Source organism: Sorex fumeus, unplaced genomic scaffold (assembly GCF_029834395.1).
Source record: "Sorex fumeus unplaced genomic scaffold, SorFum_2.1 ptg000094l, whole genome shotgun sequence".
Classification (NCBI taxonomy): Eukaryota; Metazoa; Chordata; class Mammalia; order Eulipotyphla; family Soricidae; genus Sorex; species Sorex fumeus.
In genome coordinates this window covers 198,310-220,597 of record NW_026606151.1, presented here as the reverse complement: position 1 = coordinate 220,597, position 22,288 = coordinate 198,310, and the positions used below count along the sequence as shown (strand labels likewise).

The 22,288-nt window shown below is 45.8% G+C and overlaps 2 protein-coding genes across 2 annotated transcripts; both read left to right on the top strand.

Annotated features, from left to right (window-relative positions):
• The first annotated feature begins 786 nt into the window (after window positions 1-786).
• Window positions 787-6,582, top strand: LOC130040390 (HLA class II histocompatibility antigen, DM alpha chain). The gene is made up of 5 exons (XM_056132462.1): window positions 787-913; window positions 2,915-3,199; window positions 4,547-4,825; window positions 5,051-5,176; window positions 6,373-6,582. The coding sequence occupies exons 1-5, from the start codon at window positions 826-828 to the stop codon at window positions 6,375-6,377; spliced, it is 783 nt and encodes a 260-aa protein (XP_055988437.1). The 5' UTR covers window positions 787-825; the 3' UTR covers window positions 6,378-6,582.
• A 7,682-nt stretch (window positions 6,583-14,264) lies between these two features.
• Window positions 14,265-20,873, top strand: LOC130040417 (HLA class II histocompatibility antigen, DM beta chain). Its single transcript, XM_056132496.1, has 6 exons — window positions 14,265-14,530; window positions 15,127-15,408; window positions 16,871-17,155; window positions 19,439-19,555; window positions 19,705-19,740; window positions 20,552-20,873. The coding sequence occupies exons 1-6, from the start codon at window positions 14,476-14,478 to the stop codon at window positions 20,566-20,568; spliced, it is 792 nt and encodes a 263-aa protein (XP_055988471.1). The 5' UTR covers window positions 14,265-14,475; the 3' UTR covers window positions 20,569-20,873.
• Window positions 20,874-22,288: the final 1,415 nt, after the last annotated feature.

Below are 22,288 nucleotides of genomic sequence, written 5' to 3'. Positions count from 1 at the left end.
TGCGTGCAAGGCAAACACCCTACCCACTGTGCTATCACTCCAGTCCCACATTTTTTTTTAAAGCACTGTGATTTACAAAGTTATTTATAATTGAGATTATTCATTCATTTATTTATTGATTGGCTTTTTTGGGGAGTCACACCTGGCGATGCACAGGGGTTACTCCTGGCTCAGCACTTAGGAATTACTCCTGGCCATACTCAGGGGACCCTATGGGATGCTGGGAATGAAACCTGGGTTGTCCGCATGCAAGGCAAACGCCCTACCTGCTGTACTATCGCTCCAGTCCCCATAGTTGAGTTTTAGACACACAATATTGTAGTACTGATCCCACCCCCAGTGTCAACTTCCTCCACCAGTGTTCCCAGGTTCCCTCCCATATTCCTGTCCTCCCCTCCCCCCCAGTCTACCCTCTTGACAGGCAGCTTTCTAAGTTTGATTGTTAAAATTTGGGTCTCCTGATTTCCGTGTGGTTGGCTTTGTGGTTTGGATAGTTGGCTCTATCATTCCTTAACACCACCTTTGAACCTGGCTTCTCTGACAGGTCTAATTCTTAACAGTAGATCCTCACCAGGAGGCAGGTATTCCTTTCCTGGCCGCTGAGACTGGCTTGCTCAAGAGTGCTCTCTTCCTGGGGCCCTTGACACAGGTCTCTTCTCGGCTACTGGTGATGTTAAACCCGACTCTTCTGTCATTGGTTGAGGCTGAAAGGGCAAGGGCAACTATTGGAAGTGAGCTTGGTGTACTATGCTGTGGGTGTGGGAGTTAGTTGAGGTTCTGGGTTAGGCAGTGTGGCAGCTCCCAGCCCACTGTCTGCCGTGAGAAATGGTTTTTGTACAGGCTGTGCTGCTGTTGTGCCTATGGCTTTTGCCTCCTGCCTCTCCTGCTCTCTCGAAGTGGACGGGCCTTGAAGGTACCTTTTTCCTTTCCTCCCAACGGGGATAGAGACTTGGGCACTTTGAAGAAGCGCCTTGTGCTCTGTAAAGGCGAAAGTACTGTGGGAGTGTGAGCAGTAGAACTGGGAAGGAGTTAGTATAAATGGGAGATAAGCAATGTTTTCTTTCTAAGAGTGTTTTGTCTATACCGTTTAAGACAGTTTCTTGCCTCAAAGATTAGTATATTTCTTTTTTAGATGAAGAACTCAGATTCAGAGTTTAGGGCTGAAGACATAGTTATTTGTTTGCCACGCATGCAGCTGATCTGGGTTCGATCACTAGCTCTACATAGGCTCCTCTGAGCCTTCTGCCAGGAGTGATCCCTGAGCCAGGAGTAAGCTCTGAGCACAGACAGATGTGACTACCCCCTCAAAAAAAACTCAGTTTGAGGAATCTGTGCAGTTCACACCACTGAAAAGTGGTAGAGCAGATTTGAACAAAGCAAACTTAATTTCACTGTTCTTGCTAGGAGATTGCTACGCACTCTGAACACGCCTTGTGGTTCTTAAAAAATCTTGTTTCTTAATTTCCTTTTCTAAAGGATAGGGGAAGAATAAAATAATAATTGGAAAATTTCTCCTACTCCAATTGTCTATTCTGAGTATTGAGTATTAAATATTGAATATATTGTTTCCTTTGGGGAATTTCAAAGACCAGGAATTTTTTCCTGCAGCAATGAAATTATTTGCCCTAATCCTATCATTGCAAGGTCTAGAGGGATGAAAAAAGGGAAGTCATTTTTAGAGAAGCCTGGGGCCGGGGAAGTGACTAAAGAGAATTAGAAAGATTACTACAGGGTTGAAGGCCCTTGTCTTGCTTGCTGTTGACCCAGGTTTAATATCCAGCACCACATGTGGTCTCCCAAGCTCTGCCAGGTGTGATTTCTGAGCACAGAACCAGGAGTAAGTCCTGAGCACCATAGGATGTGGCACCAAAATAAAAATAAAGAGGGGTCAAGGAGTAAGGAGTAATATAGTAGGTAGGGTACTTGCCTTGCACGCAGCTGACCTGGGCTCAATTTCCAGCATCTCATATCATCTTTTGTGCCCTGCCAGGAGTGATCTGTGAGCACAGAGACAGGAGTAAACCCCAAGCACCACTGGGTGTGGCCCAAAAGCAAAAAATAAAATCAAGTGAAAAATAAAGAGAAGCTAGATACTGGTTTTCAGCTGCCAGATTGAGTAGGCTGGGACAATGTCTTATGACCATTCCTTCACTCTCCCTTATAAGACTGGGAAATCCCCAGCCTTGGAAAGTCAGCATGGTTGTTTGCTGTGAATTAGCAAAGATATGATGCTGGCTTGATGAGTGCTGTCACCTCCTTGGCTGGATTCCTTTGTGTGGCACACACACACACACACACACACACACACACCCCACACATACACTACACACACACACATATACACACATACCACCACTACCATTGTTTGGGCCAGAGAGATAATACAGTAATATGCTTGCCTTACATGTGGCCAACCATTGTTTGATCCCCAGCACCATGTATGGTCCTCTGAAGCACTGCCAGAAGTGATCCCTGAGCACAAAACCAGCAGTGAGACCTGAACATCACCAAGTATGGTCCCCAAACAAACAAAAATCAAAAACCACCTACCACCATTGTTACCGTGAATCTGTCATTCGTAGTCCTCTTTTACTTTCTATAACACTAAAAATTTCATTTTGAGGGTCAGGGAGAATTGGGCCACACCTACCAATGTTTGGGGACTACTCCTGGCTCTGTGCTTAGAAATCACAAGCACTTAACTCCTGTACTATCTTTCTGACCCCCAGAAAGCTGACTTTTAAAAAAAAATGGGTATGGGAAGTTTGGAGAGATTCTGTTATAATTTATTCTTTGCCCTCATGGGAGGAATGCCTAAATAGCAACACACAATTGACTGTTCTGAAACAGGTCTTGCTGATTTCCAGGCTAAAAAGGATGTGGTTTCTACCTGCTTCTACTGTTTCCTTTGCAGCTTCAGCTGCAGTGTGGAAGGACAAGCTGCAGAACCATGCTTTCCAGCATACGGTATACTGTCAGAGTTGGAATCCCAAGAAGGGATTCTCAGAGACCTTCAACGGGGAACAGCTTTTCTCCTTCGACTTTGACCAGAACACACGAGTGCCTCGCCTGCCGGAATTTGCTGACTGGGCCCAGAAGTCTGAAGATACTTCCAAAATTTTATTGGAAAAAACCTTGTGTATGGCTATGGTAGATGAAGTAGGCCCACAATTAGAAGGACAAATCCCACTGTCCAGAGGTCAGAGTTTTTTTACTAGGGGTGGAGGGAGGAAGATGCATTATGGTGGTTTATTTATTTATTTATTTATTTATTTATTTATTTATTTATTTATCTGGGGATGATGGGTGGTGGTTGGTACACCCAGCTGTGCTCAGGGATCATTTCTGGCACAACTATGGGATGCTGGGGATCAAACCCAGGTTAGCTGCATGCAAGTCAAGAGCCTTACTCCCTGTATAGTCTCAGAGGCCATATTCTTTGTGGGTTGTTGCTTTATTTATTTATTTATTTATTTTGGGGTGGAGGGGGCACACCCTGCAATATTCAGGGGTTACTCCTGGTTCTTCACTCAGAAATCACTCCTGGTGGTGCCTGGGGAAACTATATGGGATGCTGAGGATTGAACCTGGGTGGACCCCGTGCAAGACAAATGCCATCCCCCCATACTCTCACTCAGCCCCTGAGTGAGAACTTTGTTAAAGTATACACATTATCACTCCTCTTCACACCAGCTGCCTCTTTGTTTGTTTGTTTGTTTTGTTTGCTTTGTATTTTGGGCCACACCCAGCAGAGCTCAGGGCTTACTCCTGGCTCTGTGCTCAGGAATTACTCCTGAAAGTGCTCAGGAGACCTTATGAGATGTCAGAGATCAAACTTGGGTCAGCCATGTGCAAGACCTTACTTTTTGTGCTATGGCTCCAGACCCTTCCCATCACTTAAACGGTCTATTCTCTAGTGTTTCCCGTGGGGCAGAAAACAAGTGCTGTGGCTCTAGCAGACATTCAAAACCATTTCTTAAACTTGATGAATTCAACAGGGACCAGTGGCAACTTAAATGAATCTCAGTGGTTTTGCCACCAGGCTTAGCAAAATGGAAGGGGAGAATGGAAGTGTTTGATGACATGCCTGAGTTTTCATAAGAAGGTGGCTTGTGATTGGATGCCAGTGTGAGATCTCACCAGGAAGGGTCACAAGTAGTCAGGCCAGAGAGGTCAAGAGTGTCCTAGGTTTTGGGGCTGGAGCGATAGTACAGCAGGTAAGACATTTGCCTTGCACGTGGCCGACCCAGATTCGATTCCCAGCACCCCGTATGGTCCCCTGAGCACTGCCAGGAGTAATTCCTAAGTGCAGAACCAGGAGTAATCCCTGTGCATCACCAGGTGTGACCCAAAAAGCAAATAAATAAAGAAAGAAAGAAAAGAAAAAAAGAGAGTGTCCTGAGTTAGATTACCTCTAAGTCAAGCTCTAGCTCTTATCTGGAAGATTTCCCTCCAACACTCCAACACTGCGCCTTCTCCATCTTCTGCCTTTGTCTCTGTCTCTACCACCTAAACTTCTTTCCCTCACCTCTCATTATTCCCACAGGGCTCCCTATTGTTGACGTGTTCACGCTGAAGCCCCTGGAGTTTGGCAAGCCCAACACACTGATCTGTCATATCAGCAATCTGTACCCGCCCGCTTTGACAGTGAAGTGGAGGCATCATTCGGTCTCTGTGGAAGGAGCTGGGCCTACCCTTGTGTCAGCCGTTGATGGACTTAGCTTCCAGGCCTTTTCATACTTAAACATCACGCCAGCACCCTCTGACGTTTACCTCTGCATCGTGAGTCATGATATTGACAACTACACAGCAAAGGCCTTCTGGGGTAAGGTTCTTCTCTCTAGAGACCCCACTCTTTTTGAGTGTAAAAAGAACCCACAGGAGAGCCTATTTGGTCTATTTGGAACTTCTCTAAATTGGGTCTTTCCTCATTCAGAACTAACCCCAGCCTTTATGTGTCAGTTTGACCCTGATCACCCCAGATACCCTCATCATTCCTCTGGGCTGGGACCTCTTCAACCAGCTCTCCATGTTGACCTTTTCTCTCCAGTGCCCCGGAACGCATTGCCTTCAGATGTTCTGGAGAATGCGTTGTGTGGTGTAGCCTTCGGCCTGGGTGTGCTGGGCATCATTGTTGGATTAATCCTCATTGTCTACGTTCGCAAGCCTTGCTCAGGTGAGCCATCAGGGATTTGGAGGGGTGGTGAAGAGGAGCCAGATATATTGGTGCAGGGCTGGAGCTATAGCACAGCAGGTAGGGCTTTTGCCTTGCACGAGGCCGACCTGGGTTTGATTCCCAGCATCCCATATGGTCCCCTGAGCACCACCAGGATTAATTCCTGAGTTCAGAGCCAGGAGTAACCCCTGAGCATCATCAGTTGTGACCCCAAAATCAGATATATTGGTGCATGTGGACACCCCAGAAGTCTACCTGTAGTACAGAGGGGACAGATAAGACTCTTGGGGGAGTCTGTATCTGGTGCCAGGGAACAGTCTCTGAGTTGGGGTTTCAGTGATACACATAAGGAATGATCACTGACTCTCTGTGGGAGAGCAATGATATGGGGGGGCTCTTGTTAGGCCTCTGGGAGGTGATTTGGATTCAAGGAAAGCTCAGTCTCAGAAGGTGTACGTTGCAGGAAAGTAGGGGTATTTGTGAAGTGGGGGAGGAGGGATGTGATACTCAAGGGCTAAATTACAGCTTTGATCTCCATGTTCTCTTTGAATTAAGAAATGCGTTATCTTGATGGAGTGTTGTAAAAAATATTAATAAATAAATAAATAAATCACCAAATAAATAAATAAATCCTGTAGGGATGAGTTTAGGTAACTAAGAAGAAGCCAGTCAACAGATAACTATAGAGTCCAGTCCTCTGGGTGACCATTCTAGGGACTGGGTAGAGATGAATAAATTATAAGTTTTGATGAAAACAGAACAAAAGAGCTAGGCAGACCTGTTCGTCTGGGCAGGAGGGGAAGATGGGGGACACAGAAACAAGTGATAGATGACAATATGAAACATAAACAGAATGTATGAATCATAAGATTCCTAATAGCAAGTGTCTCATGCTGTATCCTCCTGCCTTACCGTATTGCTGCGAAGCAACCAATCAAGAAACTTCGTTCTTTGGCTCTCCTCTTTGTCCACAGGCTTGTTCTCTTTCCAGGAATTCACAGATAGATAAGATGCTCTGTACCCCTGCTCTCTACTGTAGTTTCAGGTGATCGCCTAATTGTGGTCCATCCATGTTTAATGAATTAAATCTCCTTGCTTTTTCACCTTAAAGACACCATGCGCTTGATTAAGTGAATTCTGTTACAGCAGGGACCCTTTCTCCTGATGACTTTCTTCCACCCTCTCTCTCTCTTCAGGCTGATTTATCCTGACCCCAGTCTGGTGCCATCCAAGCAGACACAGCACAAATTTCCCAGGATCATCTCTCTTCAGAGCAGACAGCCCCAGCACTCTGGGTGTGTGCATGTGTGAGTGTGTGTGTGTACATAAGCCAAAGATTCCGTTTCCCTAGGTTTGTCTCCACGGGAACACCAAAGTGCCCCCCACTATGACATATCCCTTTCCATGTCCAGTCAATAAATCTTGTTCCCTAATGTCAGTGTGGCTTCTTCTTTCTCAGTTCAGAATACTTGTTTCTGGCTTGCTCAACTGGAGTGGGTTGTCGTTCCAAAGTCAACCTGGACACAGCTTGTCCTCAGGAGGGAGGGAAATAGGAAAATCCCGAACTCCTGAGCTGGTCTCAGCATGGTGTAATGGCTTTTTAACATTTTGAGTTTTCTTTCTTGGGGGGTATGGGGGAGGGTCACACCTAGTGTTGCTCAGGACTTACTCCTGTCTCTGCACCGGGGATTATTCCTGGCAGGGCTCAGGGGACCATATTGGGATGCCAGGGATCCTACCCAAGTCAGCTGTGTGTAAGGCAAACACACCCTACCTGCTGTACTGTCACTCCAGCCACCATGTGATGGCTTCTGCTCTATTTAATTCATGCAAGATATATGAGACATGAAGGCAGAACTACTTCCTGAGAATCTGCTCACTGATCGCTGGAGGAAGCTTCTCGTTCTTGTTTGTCCTCTACTGTTGGTGAAAATGATGGTGCCTACTGTAGGCTGCCTTGAGAAAGAGCTAACTTCCACCTCCCTATTGCCAGGAAAACAGGAGCTCAAAGTAGGAAAAATAAGCCGTCAGATGTTATTCTAACTCCTATCAGCCCTATCAGTTCTGAGAGAAATATATACTCAAGTTCCTGCGGTAAGTGGGAGCAGCCTGGAAGGGCCCAGAGACCACACGTCCTTCTGAACAATTGGTGCTTTGGCCCAAGTGGGTCATCCAAGGAAAACTGACTGTGTTGTCCTAGGTGGACAGTGGGGGCAGGACACATGACTGCTGGGGGTCAGTTCCTTGAAATGTGCTTTTTTTTTTTCATGTTTTCCATGGGGTCTGTGAGTTGCTTTGGACAATAGGGTGACAATGTTGAGAGTGAAATTACTGGGGGTGATGGGAAGAAACTGGGGTCACTGGTGGTGGAAATGGACACTGGTGGAGGGATGGGTGCTGGAACATTGTATGGCTGAAAACTGATCATGAACAGCTTTGTAACTATGTATCTCACCGTGACTCAGTTAAAAAAAAAAGTTAAAACAACAACAACAACAACAAAACTATAGCCAAGAAATAAAAAAAAGAGTGAAATTATTATTATTTTTTTTCTTTTTGGGTTACACCCGGTGATGCACAGGAGTTACTCCTGGCTCTGCAACTCAGGAATTACTCCTGGCGGTGCTCAGGGGACCATATGGGATGCTGGGAATCGAACCTGGGTTGGCGCGTGCAAAGCAAATGCCCTACCCACTGTACTATCTCTCCAGCCCCAAAGAGTGAAATTATTTTGGACTTGTAGGTAATAAAGATTCTGTTCTCTGTGTTTTACCAGAATTTAATTGGAATTTAAAGGAAAGAGAAAGGAAAAGAAACTCCCAGGCTGGGGAGGAACCTGGTATAAGACAAGTTCCCATTTCATTTTTAAGAGCCACAAGCACATTGCTGAGCACTGCGTACTCAGGGACCCACTCCCAGGAATCAGTTGTGACTCTCAAATTTTAGTTGTGTGCCCTTGGGCTGGTAACTTAACCTCTCTGTGCTTTGGTATCATTTTCTGTGAAAGAATGATCACAATGGCATGCTCTCTGGTAAGTTATTGTGATATTTGATTAAGTTGATCTGTTTAAAACTTAGAACAGTGTCTGGCATGAAGAAAAGGTGCTAAAACTGCAAGGATTTTTTTCTTTTTTGGTTTTTGGGTCACACCTAGCGATGCACAGGGGTTACTCCTGGCTCATGCACTCAGGAATTACTCCTGGTGGTGCTCGGGGGACCATATGGATGCTGGGAATCGAACCTGGGTTGGCCACATGCAAGGGAAATGCCCTACCCACTGTGCTATCGCTTCAGCCCCTGCAAGGATATTTTTACAGGGAAACTTAAATCAGTATCATTACCTTCTTTACTGGAATCTTCTTTAAATCTACCTGCAAGTAATATATTTTCTCCTTCGGAGAGTTTCTTCTTTAAATTTTCACTTTAGCATTCCTTATTGCTCTCATTTTGCTATTTTTGTTCTTCCTGACTTTTTATTTTCCAGTTGGTGCAGAAATTCCCTGCCAGCAAGTCTTACAGCTGCTTTTATTTTGCTGTGTGACCTTAGACAAGTCACATCTCTCTGGGTCTGAAATTTCTCATCTATAAAATGCTGGGCTTTGGTTAGATGCTCTCTGGCCACACATTCTGAATGGTGCTGTCACTTACGATATTTGAGATGCATTCAAGACTCTTTATAATCTAGTGTCCCCCTTCTAATAAAAAAAAATCAGAGATACTCTTTCCAGAAAGAATCCTAAATATTTCTCACACTCTTCCTTAACAGTAACATGATCCGTCTTCACTAGGGCATTGGCACAAGCTTATTTCTTTGACAGAATACTCCCTTTATTCTTCTCAGTTGAATAAATCTTAACCAATGCTATGGACCCAGCACAAGTGGGATTTCTTCCATGAATCTGTCCCTAATCCTTTAGCCCTGGTTGATATACTGAACTCTTCTTAGCTTTTGTGCACTTAACCCAGGCTTAACTCTCAAGAATGTGTTGCCTAATTTCATGTTTATTATCATTATTTTTTTCACTCAATGACTTTCAAATGTTGGCAATAAAAAAAAATGTTGACAATATGGTACCTTGTTTTAATTTGCCTTTCATTGCTGGGAGCTTTTCATTGGTTTTGCTCTCTGTGAATGCTGATTCATATCTTTTGTCTATTTTTAAAATTAATTTTCTTGTCCTTTTCTTGTGAATTTGTGGGGATTTCTTACATTCTCTATAATCTTATGTTGGTAGAGGATTTGCACATGTCTTTTTCCAGTTTGCTACTCATCGATTAAGTTGTATACAATTTCTTCCCTGAATAAATAAACAAATAATTTAATTTTGACACAGCCCTCTGGTTTATGCTTTTATAATCTTTTTTTAAAAAACAAATCTTTTCTAACATGAAGGCAGTACAGTTATAATTTTTGCTGAAATATAAAGAGATAAGGTGATGATTTGGACCAATTTCAATATTTAAGGTTTCTGGCATGGAGAGGGGGTTTGATTTGGGCCACATCTAGTGGTACTCAGGACTTACTCATGGCTCTGCACTCAGGGACCACTGGTAGCAGACTTGAGGTACCATATTGAGTGCCAGGAAGTGAACCTGGATTAGCTATGTGCAAGGCAAGCTCCCTACCTGCTGTACTATCATTCCAGTTCCTATCATGGCCTTTTAATATGTTTCAATATTTCATAGGGCTATTTTTCATTCCTCTACCTCCTCATTTTTAACCCCCAAAAGGTGAGGGTGCTTTAAGTGCTTCATTATCCAAATTATTAAGAACTTCATGGACATTATTTTCATGTAGATTTGCAATTAGTTTGTCAAATTATCCCAAAATACTTCTCTGATTTTTGGCTAGAGCAGCATTTAGGTTAGAGAGGGAGAAATGAACTTTTAAATTTTGATAGGATGCTCCAGCCTTGAATACGGTATGTTTCTCCTTTTCTTGAGGTCTTCAGTTATGTGCTCTTTTATTATTATTATTTTGGTTTTAGTGTCTCACCCATCTGTATTCAGGGCTTACTCACGGCTCTGTGCTCAGGGGACCATATGCAGTGCTGGAGATTAAATCTGAGTCAGCCACATGCAATGCAAATGCCTTAACCCTTTGTGTTGTCTCTCTGACCCTTCATATATGTGCTTTAATAAAGTTTTCTCTTTTTTTGTTGTTTTTATACTTCTAGAAATTCATCAATATGCTGCGGGTTTTATTGAGATTATAAGTGGTCAGCAGTTTTCCTATTTTTAGTAACTCAAAACTTAGAATCCCCAATCTTAAATTTAAATCTATGACTCAGTAACTGGGTGAATATGGACAATCATGCACTCTTCCTCTGCCCTTCCATTTTCTCATACTTAAGACAGTGATGGCAATATTCTTCAAGAGTAGTAGGCACAAATCACATTGAATATCCCTCAGTAGTTCGAATACTTGACTGCAGGGAGAAGGATGATTTTACGAGTTACAGCGCCTGTAACCCAAGAGTTAGGCATTAGGGCAGTAAATCTTGACAGTGATGAGGAAGTTTGAGAAGAAAGGGGAGGTGGGAGTGGGTGAAGGCATGACTGGACAGACTGGGAAGTCACATAATCCTGGTAGGAGGCAGATGTGTGTAATTTTGAAAAAGACACTGAAAGAAGTCATAAATGCAGTCTTATGCGGTTGGCTTTAGATTAGAAATGATTGATGACTTGAGCAGTTTTTGTGTTTATGAAATGTAGGCTGGAGTTTAAAACCATCTGTCCAGAAGAGGAACATGAGAGCTTAGAGGGAACAATCTTAGGAAGTACCTAGGGAAGATTTATTATGGCCATACTCTCAGGGAAGGCAAGAGACCGCATTTGGAACTTCCTGCAATGTGTAATGCCAGCACTGCTATTCTAGCTCACGATTGTTTTAGCTAGTCCAGCCTTCCGGCAAACCCCAGACAGCACCTCATACATACTCCTGCCAAGCTTGTGGATCTGTTTGCCAAGACTCAGCTGCCAATTGCCTTCCTCTTCTCTGACGCGGATTCAGCGCAGTAGTCAAGACTCATTCGAATCTGCTCCTTGAAGAGTGCTCCCCGTCCATCTCATCCATGACTTCTCTCTTAAGGCTTATTGCTTCTTGACTTTAAGGTAAACCTTTCTCTTTAGAAATATTTGTTCTCACTCTGCTGTAGCGACTCGTGGGCCAGAGCCTGTATGTCTTAGCTGCAGAGTCCCTGTAATGCTTTATGCATAGTATAGGGCAAAGAGGCAGGGGTGGGGGGGAAGGGCCTCACTTTCTGGGTCCTTGGCAAGTGGCAACAAAAGGAGGTGGGCAGCTTAGGAAGGTGGCTATAGTGCTTGAATTTTTTCAGCCCCGGTGCTGTCCTTATCAAACTATCAACAGGGGGCAGGCAGTTGAAATAGTCTTGGTTTGACAGAAGACAGGAGAGAAAGCTTCATTTAACAAAAGTTGAGTTAGGAGGAAGAGGGAAAGGAAACAAACGCTTGGCTGAGCACAGGTCTTGAGATTTTTCTGTCTTTGCTTTAGTCTAAAAAAACACCCGGCGTCTTCTCATTAATAGAGAAGTGAAATCTACATTTCCGGTCCTGGTCACGCAGAAGTTTCACATCTCCTTTGGCTGCGGGAACAGAGACACTCAGAAACACTAGAGGGGACTCCCAGGGAGCGCCTGCAGCCTCCGCGTGCCTGAGGGCAGCACCTGCGCCCGCACTGGCCCCTTGCCACGCCTTCGCCCCAGAGGTGGGGCCACACCAGGCTTTGCAGCGGGTGAAAAGGCTCAGACCGGTCCTTGCAAGGTTACAGTCACCAACTCCTAGGATTCGCTGTAAAGCGGAAGTGTGAGTGTGTGCATGTGTGTGTGTTGCGTAGGAGTATTCATTTGAAACTGCACAAAGCGAAAGTGGAAGAGACTGAGCAGAAGGAACGCTGAGAACGAGGAGGATATGATGGGACCCTTGTGGGGCTCTTCCCTTTCTCCTCCTCTTGGCGAGGACAATCAGTTGTTCCTTTTTTTCCTTTTTTTTGGGGGGGGGTGGATGTCTTTGCCCCAGATACAGGGAGTGTGGGGCTCTGTGGAGCAGTGTGTGAGTGTGTGCATGCCTGTACACAGATGAATGCTATCAAAAAGCGTTAAAAAGTGTCTGGACTTTTTAAACTTTTAATGGGTCAATTCCTGGTTCAATTCCCAGAATCCCATATGACCCTGGAGCACCGCCAGGAGAAATTCCTGAGTGTTTCTGAGCGCAGAGCCAGGAGTAAACCCTGAGCATCCCCTGAGGGGTTTCTTACCCCTGAGCATCACAGGGTATGACCCAAAGAGAAAAAAGGACAAGTGTCTGGAGGCTGGAACAATAGCACAGCGGGTAGGGTGTTTGCCTTGCTCGCAGCTGACCTGGCTTCAACCCCTAGCATCTCATATGGTCTCCTGAGCACTGCCAGGAGTAATTCCTGAGTGCAGAGCTGGGAGTAATCCCTGTGCATCGCCAGGTGTGACCCCAAAACCAAAATAATAATAATAAAAAAAAGAAGTGTTTGGACCTTGGTGTGAATCTTTGGACCTGGTTTTGAAATTGTCAGATGAAGGGCGAATGAGCCAGCCTATAAATGCTTCCTCAGCACTGGAAACCACCACAGAGCAGGAGAGGGACACCTCCAACAGAGGAGAGCAGACAACAGTCTCCCTAAAAGGCTGAGAGTGGGGGTGGCTGGGAAGCCCAGCCAGATATTCATCCAACCTCAGGCAGACACAATAGGCCTTTTTTCATCAGATTCTTCTTTTATTCACTTTGGTTCATATGACTTTTTCTGTTTTCTCTTTTCTTATAAGTACCAAGTTCTCTTGGGGTCGGAGACATTGGGGGAGGGTGCCCTCTTGTTCCCCCCCCCCCATTTCTTTCACTATTAAACCAAATCCAAAGTTTTCAGAAGCCTATGTGAGGAAAAGCAGCCCTGTAGCCTGGTGGGAAGCAGAGAAAAGCCAATTTAGAGTCTTTATTTGTCTTTATTTGATGGTAAAAAAAATAAAAATTAAAATTAAAAAAAATATATCCATAGGACTGGAGAGATAGATAGTACAGCAGGTCGGGCGCTTGCTTGTACATGGCCAATCTGGGTTTGATCCCCAGAACCTTGCATGGCCCCTGACCCCTGCCAGGAGTGATCCCTGAGCACAGATACAGGAGTAAGCCTGGAGCACCGCCAGTTGTGCTCCTCGCTCCCCATGCCAAAGCCATCAATTACAATGTTCACAATGAGGTAGACTAAATTGCCACTTAAAATCTTCAGTTTCCCCAGGGAAAGGTAGGAAAACTTCATTTCACTTTTCTAGAGGCCTCATAATGTGAGAACCTTTCAACCTGCCTCAGATTAGAACCCAATGTGGGAAACGCCCAGGGAGTTTTGGGTTTGTGGGGGACAAGTGTGCTCTGGGCATTAGCCCGGAACCAGCTATTTGTGAGGGAGCATGACTGCAGCCCTGCGGGGCTATGCTTCAGAGCACAGGGCAGGGCATCCTGGGTCCAGAGCGCACAAAGAGGAAATTAAGCTCCACGGGTTAAAACCGGGGAAGGAAGGGAGACCCGGGAGGGGTTAGGTCCATGGCCTTGACTTCTAGGGTGGAAAGGCTTGCCCTCGTCTGCAGCTGTACCTTTCCTGCGCTGATTTCCACCCCAGCGGCGCTGACCCTGCGGTCTACACCAGAACCTAAGTGCTCCAGCCTCGTCTTTTAGGTGACTGGTCAGACCCGGGGTTACGCAAGAGCTTCCTAACCAAACTCCTTCTCCGGAGCAAGAAGGGGGCGTCCTCCCGGTGCGAAGGACCGCAAGAGGAAACAGTTAAACCAGCGTGCCGTGCAGGCTGCCTCTGTCCTCGGAATATTGGGAGATTCTCTCCCCTGGACTAGGGAATTCCACCCCAAACTAACCATTCCACAGGAAAAAGAAAAGCTCCCGAGACTCGCTCTCTAGCCACTCTTTCAAGAGCCTCTTGGAGAATGAGTTTTACCTAGCAACCGATGACGCAAGGGCCGAGGCGCGCGGTGATTTGTCTCTACGTTTGACTCCGCCCTATTAGACAACTCTTGAGTTTGAGTCCTACTTAGCAGAGCATGAAGGAACAGGGTTAGTTATCTAGAGGCCGGGTTAGCTCTAAATCACTCATTTAGTGGGGACCAAAAGGTTCGGGCGATAACGTATTCCACTCAGTGTCTGGAGATCACCTACCCAGGCTGGGGCTCCCACGAAGACGAGGACCGAAGGTCCCTGGAAGAACTGCCGCAGGGGACTTAATTGTCCTTGTCGTGTTGGAGTGAAGCATGATCCGGTTCCTGCCTTTGCTGCTGGGCCTCAGCCTGTGTTGCACCCAAGCAGGTAAGGACAGACCTCCTGGGACCGGCCTTCCTCAGCTCCAACTTCCCGGGAAGGCATGTTTATAGGATTTGGCACTCCGGTGAGTTTATCGCCCCATCAGATATTCCTATAGCCCGTTGTGTTGTTGCCTTGCAGCAGTTTCCTTCACCAGGCAGTGCAGTTATTTGTGTTCGGATCTCTTTGTTGCTGGGATGTAGGAAGGACGTGTTCTGTCTGGTTTACTGACCCAGCTGACTGCCCAGCGTCACTACTTAAGTAGTGCAATGGTGTGAATCCTCAGTGGTATATCATGTATAGAACAAGGCTGACTCTTTCCCTTGAGCTCTTTTCTCACTCAGTAATCTGCCTTATGACAATCTTGTTCTGGGTAATCTCGGGCCACTCCTGGTCCCATAGTTAGTGTCACATAAAGAGGAAATGGAATCTAAAAATTCATTCTGCTCTTCATTGCGGTTCTCAGGGACTTCTGTACAAGAGCCTGCTCAGTGGATGCCCTGGCTTGCTTGAAACTGTGCCCTACTCACTGGGTAGAACTGGGACTTGGGGGTCCCCGTAGAAGTCTCTCACCTCCCTGCCCCTCTCTTTGCCTCCTGTAGGTGGCTTTGTGTCCCAATTGGAAAGCACCTGCGTGTTGGATGATGATGGGACTCCAGTGGATTTCAGTTTTTGTGTGTCCTTCAACAAGGATTTGCTCACTTGCTGGGATCCCCAGAATGCCACAATGATCCCACAAGATTATGGAACGCTGTTTCCACTGGCTAGTTCTCTCACGGGCTATCTCAACAAAATGGAAAACCTAATGCAGTACTTGTCCAGGGGGCTTCAGGACTGTGCATCCTACACCCAGCCCTTTTGGGGATCGCTGACAAAAAGGATTCGTAAGGAGAGGGGTGCAGAGGGGCATGGTTGGGAGGGGATGGGGGCAAAGCGTATCCCTCAGCAGGCAAGGGACTCTGTATCTGGTTAGAAAAAAAGCAGAAAATGTTTGAGCTGGAGTGTAGAAAGAGGAAGGGATAACTATCAAAGAGAATCAGAGTGGTTGATGGCAGGGAGGGTGTTGAGGACAGGGGGAGAAGGAGTTAAAACAGGGTGAGGAGGATTCAACCAGTAATGAACTATTGGGAAGAGAGTATGTTTTCCACCTTTGCAGGGAATCTCAGGATGATCCAGATTTAAAATATAATAGGAATATGTCAGAATAAGTAAAATTACTTTCCCCCAAATGCTCATGCCTCTTTATCACATATTCTTGATATTCAAGGTATAGGAAGGGCTTAGTTACAGAAATATTTGGAAAAGCTCTCCGGGATTCTGAAACTTGCTCACTTAATCCCTTGCTTGGAGAATACTGTGAGATTGGTAAAAAGAAGACTTGAAGATCTCTCTGGGACAGAGTAATGTATCTTAAAATGTGTTTTTTGCACCACCTGTCTCAGAATTGCTTGGTGGAGGGCAGGTGTTGGTTAAAAATGAGTACCCCTCCTAGTTCATTGAATGAAATTATCTGGGAATGCAAGCTAGGGAATCTGCGTTTTAACACCATTTCTTGGATTTGTAGTTAAGGTTTTGTTTGAAAAACATTGACATCAGGCCAGAGAGATAGTACAGCAGGTAGGGCTCTTACTTGCCTTACACGTGACCAACCTGGCTTTGAACCCTGGCATCCTATATGGTACTCTGAATCCTGCCCAGGAGTTGATCCCTGAGTGCAGAATCAAGAATAAGCCCTGAGCACTGAGGGGCGTGGCCCCCCTAAAGCAAAGTGCAAAGAAAGAAAGAAAGAAAGAAAGGCATCAACATAGATACAACTAGGATGGTTACTTAGAAAAATAAACTAAAAGATGGCAATATTTATAGATACATTAATTTAGACTATACAAATCCAAATTTAGTAGAGCTGTAAGGCTTGTCTTTTCAAACTAAGAAAAAAAGCCTTTATTTAGAAAATTAATTTACTAACTAAGATTTGAAGAATTAAATCTTTTCCTCCTTTTACACATCCCAAATTTATGGCTCTGGACAATCGTTAGCTTATGTTCTTCAAATAAATCTAATGACTTCTGAAACAGCTTGCAGTTCAGGCCAGGCTATTACTTATTGTCATCAAATATTATTTTGAAGGAAATAAAAGAAAAACCACAACAGGGTAAAATTAAAGAACAATTGGATGGATCAGGAATAAATTCTCAGCTCTCATTTTAAATAGGATGCATGATGTAACAGGAGGGGGATGGGCAATGGGTTGACAAAATTGATGATGAGCTAAGTAGCAAAGAAACAAAGTTGGGACAAAAGCCCATGTGTGGCCCTCCTTTGTGACGTATGTTTCCTCCTATGCAGAGTCTCCATCTGTACAAGTAGCCGAAACCACTCCTTTCAACACCAGGGAGCCTGTGATGCTGGCCTGTTACGTGTCAAGCTTCTATCCTGCTGATGTTACCATTACATGGAGAAAGAATGGGGAGGTTGTCCTCCCTCACAACGGTGCCCGTGATGTTGTCTTGCCCAATGGAGACTGGACCTACCAGACTGTCTCCTATTTAGCTACAAATCCCTCTTTTGGGGACACTTACATGTGTGTGGTAGAGCACGCCGGGAGTCCTGAGCTCATCCTGCAGTACTGGAGTAAGTGAATGGCTGGTGGGAAGAATTAGGGTTCAAGCAGAGAAATATTGCAAGTGAGTGGTAGGAAAGGAACACCCAAAGGTTCATGGCATACGTAGAGGGAGAGTCGGAGACGTGGAGAGAGTTTTAAGGAACTCATGAAGGGTTCATGAGCAGAGATGGGGCTTCAGAAAGGGCAGAGGGACTTACGCTCGAGTTGTGCTGTGATATTAATGCTGGGTGGGAGGGCAGCATGGCTGTCCTGAAAAGGAGATGGAGATTTGGTAACTATATCTTCGATACCAACAAACATAATACAGTATCCTAGGATTCTTGGCTATCCTGTTGTCAGATCAGGAATGGGACTTGGAGAAATAGAGAAGTCTGCAGTAGAAAGGGCACGGCAGTGGACTGAATTTGGGCTGCTCTATCAGGAAGGAAGAAGCCAAGGGTGGCACTTGAGTGTATGTGTTTGGGGGTGATAATGAATAGGGAACCAGCCACCATTGTTTGAACCCCACGATAGGAAGTAGTTAAAGGAAATGAGAGAAGTTGCATACAGACATGGGGTTTGGAAAAGAGAAGAGCGAGGCATGGGGAAGGGGGAGGGTGTTTATAGGGGTCCAGGCAGCAGGACTCCAAAATAGCTGCTCGAGGCAGAAGCCATAGTCCAGTGGGTAGAATGCTTTTTCTTGTATGCAGCTAACCTGGGCACCACACATGTTCCCCACACACTATCAGGGGTGATCCCTGAACGCAGAGCCAAGAGTAAGTCCTAAACACTGCAGGTGTGCCACACACACACACACAAAAAAACCCAAATAATAATCTGTTTCAATAACACGGAAGCTCAGCTTGTCTTTATTACCACGAATAAAATGTCTCAGTGTTCTGTGCTATAAAACTTAGATACATTTTAATCATACTCCTTAAGAGAAAAACTTTCCTCCCACCTTCCCCCCCCCTCTTTTTTTGGGTCTTCCTCAGTTGTGCTTGGGTTGCTCCTTGCAGTGCTCAGAGGACCCTGTGGTGGCAGAGCTTGATCCTGGACCTCCTGCATGCCAAGCATGTGCTCAATCCACAGAGCCATCTCTTTGGCCCAGAGAAAAACAAAACAAAACATTTTTTTAAATTGGTGTTGCTTCCTGTGCTTCTTCCATTTCTCCTAATGAACAGGTTTTTAGTGATGTTTCATTCAAAGTGAAATTTCATTAAAGTCACATCGCTATTTCCTGTGAGAACCCAGAATGTATATTGCTTTTTCATAATTAAGTGTTCTTACCTCAAAAAACTAAACAAAACTGAAAAATCCACTCAACCGGAACATCTGCTGGGCCAAGGCCTCTTGCTGCAGGCTGAGATCTGTCTTGGAGCTGCAGAGAAGGGAGGCAGAGCAGAGAATGGAACCCCACAGCCCTGCCCAGCCATCCTGGAAAGTCTCTTTCACAGCAGGCCCAAAGTTTTCGTTGGCGGTGGAATGTTCATATTAGCATGGGAAAGAAGTCTGGGCAGGGCAAGTCAGGTAGAACCAGCTCCAGGGAGTGGGGTCTATGGAGGGGGCTGGACACACTCCTGGGGGCGCCCCATGGAAAATCTAGGTGTGGACAGTGAGGAGACACAGAAGTACTAGGATAACTCAAGGAATGGAAGCACTGGAAGTCAGGAAAGATGAAAAGATATGTTTTGTTTATTTATTTATTTATTTTGGGTCAGAGGGACATCTGGCAGTGCTCAGGGACTACTCCTGACTCTGTGCTCAGGGTGACCCATGGTGAAACTTGGGGGACCATGCAGTACCAGGGAACTGCATGCAAGGCAAGTGCCTTACCCGCTGCAGTTCTCTCCAGCCCCTTGAATAAATTAATTGATCCTTTTGGGGAGTGGGGGAATGGAAAGACATTTTGATAGAGTAAGTAAGGATTTAGACATTGTCACCATACAGAGAGGGGAGCAGGGACTGCTTATTCTATGGTGAGAAGATGTCCTTGGTGCCGAGGGAAAAGAGAAGGTCCCTTTAGAGCCTCCACCACATTGGAGAGCAACCCAAAGCTAGGGTGCTGATTCTGGGAAGAGCCCCCTCCTCCTGGACTTCCCCCCCCCACCCCGGGTTACTCTAGGAGTAGCAATGCATGGGCTGGGGGTTGGCGGAAAGGCCGGTTCCTCAGTAGTGGGTTATTGCAAGCAAAGCTCTCTTTCAGGGCTGGAATCAAACACCTTTGAACCAGCTGGGTGGAGGGTGCAGTAAGTTCTGTTGCTTTGGGAATAGCAACAGAGATTGCTTCTAATCAGTTTCTATTTTTGCAGCCCCGTGGCTGTCCCCGTTAAAGATAGTGAAGCTTAGCGTGTGTGCAGTAACTCTGGTTCTGGGCCTCATCATCTTCTCTGTTGGTTTCCTCGGCTGGCGGAAATCTAACTCCTCTGGTGAGTGACAGCCTGCCTTCCAGTCCTTGCTCCCTCTCCAATCTCTGCTCGTGAAAGGTCCTCCCTCTCATCGCTACCCCGTTTGCTGTACCACCAGTTGCTCTACATCCACAAAGATTGTCCTCTAAGCAGCTATTTTTCTCTTTTAGGCTACACTTATATTTCTTCGTCCAATTATGGAGAAGGTAAGCACTTTCATTGGTCTGTTTGTCCATGGGTCTCTTGGAGACGGGGAGAGTTAGAGAGGTCAGTGATGAGTCTGGTCACTGGGGCTTCATTACTGGGCAGTGCTTTCCCGGGATCTAGCCAAGAATGCTCCTGGTGGGATCCAGAGAGGAAAGAGAAGCGCCCACAGCCTCCTCTTCTGCCCTGGGATATATCTAGAGGGAGGGGGTGGAGATGGGTTCTAATGGGGATTTAGAATTTTCCTTTATTTTTAAAAATTATCGAATATGCCAGACACAGTAACAACAAAGTCTCCAATGGAGATGTTACTGGGCCCGCTCGAGCAAATCGACGATCAATGGGAGGGCCTTTAAAAATTATTATTTTATTTAAAACACCATGATTTACAAAATTGTTCATTATACATTTGTTTTAAGCATTTAGTATTCCAACAGCATCATTGTGACCTTCCTTCCACCGATATCCCATCCCCAGTTTCCCTCCCAATCCCAACCTGCCACCTTTGGCACATACCAAATTTACTTTATATTGCTTATTCCAACAAAACTTTAAGAAATGGCAAATAGTATGGTCATAAAAATAAATCAGTAAGAGCCAATTAGTGACTACTGTATGATTTTGACCTATGTAAATAAGAACGTTAAAATCATTTAATACAATATTTAAATTCCCCATTCTTGTTTACATATCTACATTTTCAACTCTGGAATGGATTTAGAATTTTTCAGCAGAACTGTATTCAGGGCTCTGGACAGTTATAGAGACTCATTATTTTGAAGCTGTATTATCTCCTTTTTATTTCTTCTGCAGATCGCCACATTTCCTAGCGGCTGAACCCCACAGTGCCCAGAGGAGAGCCACTCTTAGGCTGCTGTGTCCACCCCCACAAACACCCTCATACTCCTCTAGTTTTCTTGGATCCTGTGGTTTCTTCATTCAGTTCTTTGGATCCCCCTTCTCCATATAAACCTTAGCCTGGTGGAGGAACTTGTATCTGCAAATGTCCTGAAACCAGTTTGCTGTCCAAGGCTGTATTTCTGGGAAGGCGATGAAGAGGAAGGTCAAAGGCCCTCTTGGAAGCCCACTGTGCACAGAGAGTGGGGGCTCCTGGCAGCCGTCTGGGAGGAATAAACCTGGAGAGAAACATTATTTTCTGGTGCTTTTGTTCTGAGGTCCTGGGAAGAAACTCCAGGCAGAGTTAGGGATGGGCTAGATTCTCTTCTCCTTGAGTGGGGGTGCCTCCCACCAATTTTCTGTCCAGACATGACCACGTGGGGGCCCTTTCCAGATTTATAATTCATACAAAGTTAAACTGAGGGGGGAATTGGAGAAAAAGGGATAACCTGTGCACTTCTGGCTTCAGGGATTTATGAGGATTAAATGGGCTCCTGCTTGCAAATAACTAAGAACATTACTGGCACAAGGCAAATTTACGGCAGCGGCAGCGATGTTAGCTATTAGCAATTACCTGACTTTCTGGGCCAGGCAATGGGCCCAGCCTTTTATATGCGTGACTTCATCTGATCCTCTTTACAACCCTGACAGGAATGTTTAGATGGTCAGGACAAAGGGGCAGAGGTTAACTTCAGTGCTGAGTTAGGGGCAGTTATTTCTTCCACACCCAGAGGGGGGAGGGAGCCGCAGCTCCAGTGCTTAACGTGATCGGAGCACTGGGCAGAGTGTTTTCCGTTTCTTTTTCACTTTTCACATTAACCCCCACCATGAGCAGTTTATTTTCCTTCCATGTCAATGATAAAGTGAGGTTCCCAGACGAGGCATAATTTGTTCAAGTGAAAGAACTGTTTGTCTACCTGGGCCGGGTGTAGGTAGATGGGTTAATTCTGAGGACCTTCTGCGGGTGATAATCCCACACCCCAGAGCCACCCTCCCGTTCCCTCCACCCCAAACTCTAGGGATCTGCTCTGTTGAGGGCCAGATTTCCCAGGGTAGATGATAATGTGGTTTGTTGCCAGTGGAGGGTGACACCTACTGGACACAGGAAACTGGGTTGTGGAGAGGCTTTTCATCACTGGTTACTGACTGCACTGGAAAAGAAAAAGAAACCAGACTGGAAAATGTGTCCTGGAGGGGCTGGAGATCAAGTACAGTGGGCTCAGGGGGTTGGGCTTGCGTGGGGCTGGCCCAGGTTTGATCGCTGGTACTTCATAGGAAGGAAGAAAGCCCTGAGCACTGCAGGGTGTGGCCCAAAAAGAAAAAAAAATTGACCCTGGAAGTGCTCAGAGGGGCAGGACTGCAGAGTCACAAGGTGTGGAGCTGTGTCAGTGTGTGGGTGTCTCTGCAGGAGCAACAAACACTGAGGCTCCTTGGGATCTGCTGAGCTGAAGGGAGGGTCTAGAAGACCGTGTGTGGAGTCTCCTGAGAGCTGCTCTCCCTCGAGGGGGCGGGAGGCAGGGTCACTGGGCCGCAACCCCTGATCCTTACACTGCTTCTCTTTTGGGGTCAAGGTTGGGACGACACTCGACAGTGCTCAGCGACTACTCCTGCTCTGTGCTCAGGGGTCACTCCTGGCAGTGCCAGGGATAGAAC

What these genes read in the sequence shown, in the direction of transcription:
- LOC130040390 (XM_056132462.1), top strand. Translation starts at nt 826, where the DNA reads ATGGTTTTTGTACAGGCTGTGCTGCTGTTGTGCCTATGGCTTTTGCCT. An exon ending in GAAGTGGACGGGCCTTGAAG is followed by an intron (nt 914 to 2,914) that starts GTACCTTTTTCC and finishes TTTCCTTTGCAG; the next exon opens with CTTCAGCTGCAGTGTGGAAG. An exon ending in CACAGCAAAGGCCTTCTGGG is followed by an intron (nt 4,826 to 5,050) that starts GTAAGGTTCTTC and finishes TTTTCTCTCCAG; the next exon opens with TGCCCCGGAACGCATTGCCT.
- LOC130040417 (XM_056132496.1), top strand. Translation starts at nt 14,476, where the DNA reads ATGATCCGGTTCCTGCCTTTGCTGCTGGGCCTCAGCCTGTGTTGCACC. An exon ending in CCTGTGTTGCACCCAAGCAG is followed by an intron (nt 14,531 to 15,126) that starts GTAAGGACAGAC and finishes TGCCTCCTGTAG; the next exon opens with GTGGCTTTGTGTCCCAATTG. An exon ending in GCGGAAATCTAACTCCTCTG is followed by an intron (nt 19,556 to 19,704) that starts GTGAGTGACAGC and finishes TTTCTCTTTTAG; the next exon opens with GCTACACTTATATTTCTTCG.